Below are 4,026 nucleotides of genomic sequence, written 5' to 3'. Positions count from 1 at the left end.
ACCAAGAGCTGCTCAATATAGTGAATGTAAGTGACCAGTTTGGTGATGTGGCTGCTGCTGGCAACCCTGCTGACTTCATCCCTGTGCTCCAGTACCTTCCCAGCCGCAGCATGACTTTATTTAAAGATTTCAACAAGCGATTCCTCCATTTCCTGCAGAAGATTGTCCAAGAGCACTACAAGACCTATGACAAGGTAAGAACTTGCAGGACCCTCACCTGCAGCAGAGATGCATCCCTGCTCTCTGCCTCTCTCTGTTAGTGTCTTGCTTTTCTTCTTGCAGCCAAGCATCAATGGACATCTACAGGTTCTTGAAGGTATTGCTGCATTTAGCAAGTCCAGCTGTGGTACTCCTTCTCCTCTACAGCTGTGTGTGACAGGGTCAGTTTGTTGGTTGAACATCCGATTTGTTCCACAGGTTCCCTGGAGATCCATCTCCTTTTTTTCATAGGTTGCAAAAGCAGTAGGGATCATGGGGGCTGAAAGGTGTTGTTCTCCAGAGCTCGGATGACCCTGGGCTCCCCCAGCATCAGGTTGTTGTGCAGTAGCACCCATTCCTCTGCTGGTTCTGCTGCCATGACTTGTCTTCTCTCTCTCCCAGAACAACATCCGAGACATCACCGACTCCCTCATCAAGCAGTGCTTGGAGAAAAATGTGGAAGCACATACTGCCACGCAGATTCCTAAGGAGAAGATTGTCAACCTTGTGAATGACCTCTTCGGAGCAGGTATCTTTTCCCACCAGACCCTCAGCTTCTGCAGATTTTCTCAGGCTGCTCATGTTATAGCTCTGTCTGACCCATCTTTGCCCAACACCAGGCAGCCAATTTGGATCTAAGCACTCATTCTCCTGCTCCCTGGTCTTCCTGGACCTTCCAGGGACACCCCTAGAGACCAGGGGTGTCTGGAAAGAGGCTTCAGGGAAAAGCAAAGGGCATGGCTTATAACTCAGACAAGCTTCACAAGCCAGGGTGACTTTTCCTGGTTGAGGGAGATGTCTATTGACTGATTCATCTTTGAGTTACTCTGTGGAAACTCCCCCGATTCCAGAGAAGTTTTACAAACCTGACATAACCTAAGGGTGAATCAGGGTGAATAAGAGCAGAATATTTTAGCAATAGTTTCTCCAACAGGATTAGAAACTCAAGTCTTACTGTGTGCCCAGGATGTCCTCTGCCTTCGTAGCCATCCAAGATGCTCCATGTGATGGTTAGGCAGCAAACCAAGGCACGTGCCCTGCATGTTGTACAGACCTGGTCGACATGCTTTCCTCTCTGACCAGGCTTTGACACTGTGACAACCGGTCTGTCCTGGAGCCTCATGTATCTTGTGACGTACCCTGACATCCAGAAGAAGATCCAGGAAGAACTAGGTGAGTCCATGAACCTGCTCCCCCTGGAGCCAAAGCCTCTCTAGTGAGGGCTGACCTCAACCTGGTCCCTCCTCTTGACCTCCCACAGACCAGACCATCGGCCGTGAGAGGAGACCGAGGCTGTCGGACCGGGGCTCACTGCCCTACACGGAAGTCTTTATCCTGGAGATGTTCAGGCACTCCTCCTTCCTGCCCTTCACCATCCCTCACAGGCAAGTGCTGAGGAAGCAAAGGAGGTGGAGGGACAAGGGGGGCTTTAGCCATCTCGTTACAGCCACACCAACAGTGGTGTGGTGAGAGGCAGGAAGTTTACTATTGACTTGCGAAACGATGGCTTCATCATGGACAGAGGGAGCTCACAGGTCTTGTGCAGGGCAATGTGGGAGCTCCTAAAGAGCAATCCTTGCCTTCTGCTGACTTCACTGAAGATACTCCACCTAGCTCAGGTAGGTGTTGCCCAATCCAACCCATGGACAATGCAACTACCCTTCATAAAGACACCTCTGCAGCCTGCATCCCTATTTCAACAGCATCAGGAGCAAACTAATAGTCCCCTGAGGACACCAGAGAGCCTTTTTGCTTCCCAAACTCTCAGAGTCATTTCTCTCTCCAGCACAACCAGGGACACAGTGCTGAATGGCTACTACATCCCAAAGGACCGCTGCGTGTTTGTCAATCAGTGGCAAGTGAATCATGATGAGTAAGTACCTTCTGAGGCAAAAAGCCTCCTGAAGCCACACACAGACCCCTTCCAGCACAGTTACTTTCCTGGGCAGATGTGGTGTCAACCTGCTGTAAGAAAAAGGGGAAGAGGGGAGGTGTCTACTAATTTCAGGGATATTCTTACTGACAGCTCCCACCTTCCAGTGTCCCCCCTACACCTGTGGCCAGGAGACACCATCTCAGAATCTTGGGGTTTTCCTTTCCAGGAAACTTTGGACGGATCCACTGACCTTCAAGCCAGAGCGTTTCCTCAGTGCTGAAGGGACTGAAGTGAACAAAGTAGATGGGGAGAAGGTGCTGGTTTTCGGTCTGGGGAAAAGGAAGTGCATTGGGGAACCCATTGCTAGGTGGCAGGTCTTCCTTTTCCTGTCCACCTTGCTCCACCAGCTGGAGTTCAGCGTCTGCGATGGCAAGAAGGTGGACATGACACCACTCTATGGGCTGTCCCTGAAGCACAAAAGATGTGAGCACTTCCAGGTCAAGCAGCGCTTCCCCATGAAGAGTATGAACTGAACAGTGGGCTTATCCATTGCCCCGACATCGCAGAGGGCAAAGACCTGGGTGTCCTTGTAGCAAAGCTGGGTCTGGTACAACTTTATGGGTTGATATAATAAACTGAAGCCACTGAGGCTCCTGTCTTATCTTGTGCACTTTGTAGCGTTTCTTGCCTTTTTAATTTTCCAGCATTTCTATTGTTGGACATTCCAGCACATCTAGTCTTACTACCACAAACCACATTCATGGGGTGTGTGAACTGTCTTTGGCTAAAAGAAAGGAAATGTACCCAAAACCAGACCGTCCAAACACTACTGGGCTGTATCCTTTTAGAATCACTCTTCAATGGCTGAAGTACAGCCATCCCGTGCATATTCCCATGGCCTCCATAGGTGTTTAAGATCTTGACAGAAGTGATGCCTGAAGCTCGGGTGGAGATGAGGATGATGTTATTGAGGTCGAGCCAGTATCACTATTTCTGGACTACAGATTTTCAATGGTTGAAATTTACCCTCGCTGTAGATGTGTCTACAGGAAAAAAAATATCTTGGAAACCTTGGAAAAATGCTAGTACTTCTCCACGTCCTCCACATCCCTTGTTTCTATGCTGTGTTTTTGATTGCCTAGCTGACTTGTCATGTCACTCTAAGATCCAACACAGGAGAGGTTTACCTTCGCCCACGTTGGAGCTCAAACACTTTAGTGCCTCTTTGAGAATCTATCAGACAACCTTGCGCCAGGGGTTCTCCTGCTGCTCAGATTTACTTTCTTAAGAAAAATGAGAGGGATCCCTCAAATGAACTGAGCTGGAGGAAAGCCCCTCTGGACCAGTGTGTTGGAGGACTTCAGTCACCTTAAACATTGCTCACCATAGTCACTGCTGGCCCTGAAGGACATGAGGAAGGACACCTCTACCCCTTGCTATTGAGAAAGTCAGGCTGCTGGTATTCTGGGCTGGAGCAAGGGTGTTTTCCCAACGGAGCAGAGAAGGAGAACAGGACTTTCTCCAGCTCCAACCCCAGAGTTTACATTTGCCGCCAGTCAACCCATGCCAGCACAGCCAGATGCCTCCTTTTCTTCAACTTGCACGCAAAGACATCTTAGCCAACCCAGTAGCTGGCAAGCCATGATACAGGAACAAGTATAGCTATCTGGTCCAACATGCACTGCTCTTGAATCTGTTCCCATGGGTGGCTTCTGCTCAGCCATAACCCCAGACCATGACCAACGAGAGCTCCTTTCAGGTCCAAATACCAATCACTCATCATGCATTGCACAAAAACTTCCAAGAAGAGACAGAAACAAAAGAGTGTGTTGGGGAAGAAAACAGGGAAGCTGATTGCCCAAGACTTCAGGGAGATTCCAGCAAGAGCAGGGAGGTATTCAGATCCACTAAACTAGCCTGAATGAAAAGGATTGTGAAAACTCTTTGTCTCT

The 4,026-nt window shown here is 49.2% G+C and overlaps 1 protein-coding gene across 1 annotated transcript; it reads left to right on the top strand.

Moving 5' to 3' along the window:
• The first annotated feature begins 6 nt into the window (after nt 1–6).
• Nucleotides 7–2,717, top strand: LOC104512498 (cytochrome P450 1A5-like). Its single transcript, XM_010155502.1, has 6 exons — nt 7–194; nt 601–727; nt 1,282–1,371; nt 1,460–1,583; nt 1,985–2,071; nt 2,301–2,717. The coding sequence occupies exons 1-6, from the start codon at nt 111–113 to the stop codon at nt 2,605–2,607; spliced, it is 819 nt and encodes a 272-aa protein (XP_010153804.1). The 5' UTR covers nt 7–110; the 3' UTR covers nt 2,608–2,717.
• The last annotated feature ends 1,309 nt before the right edge of the window (nt 2,718–4,026 follow it).

The sequence above is a fragment of the Eurypyga helias genome, unplaced genomic scaffold (genome assembly GCF_000690775.1).
Source record: "Eurypyga helias isolate BGI_N326 unplaced genomic scaffold, ASM69077v1 scaffold45130, whole genome shotgun sequence".
NCBI lineage: Eukaryota > Metazoa > Chordata > Aves > Eurypygiformes > Eurypygidae > Eurypyga > Eurypyga helias.
The sequence above is the reverse complement of the archived record's forward strand: the minus strand, read 5'-3'. Positions and strand labels throughout refer to the sequence as shown.

Excerpts from the sequence above, each read along its gene's own strand:
- LOC104512498 (XM_010155502.1), top strand. The coding sequence starts at position 111 with ATGACTTTATTTAAAGATTTCAACAAGCGATTCCTCCATTTCCTGCAG. Across the intron at positions 195-600 it reads ACTACAAGACCTATGACAAG|AACAACATCCGAGACATCAC; the intron begins GTAAGAACTTGC and ends TCTCTCTCCCAG. Across the intron at positions 2,072-2,300 it reads TGGCAAGTGAATCATGATGA|GAAACTTTGGACGGATCCAC; the intron begins GTAAGTACCTTC and ends TTTCCTTTCCAG.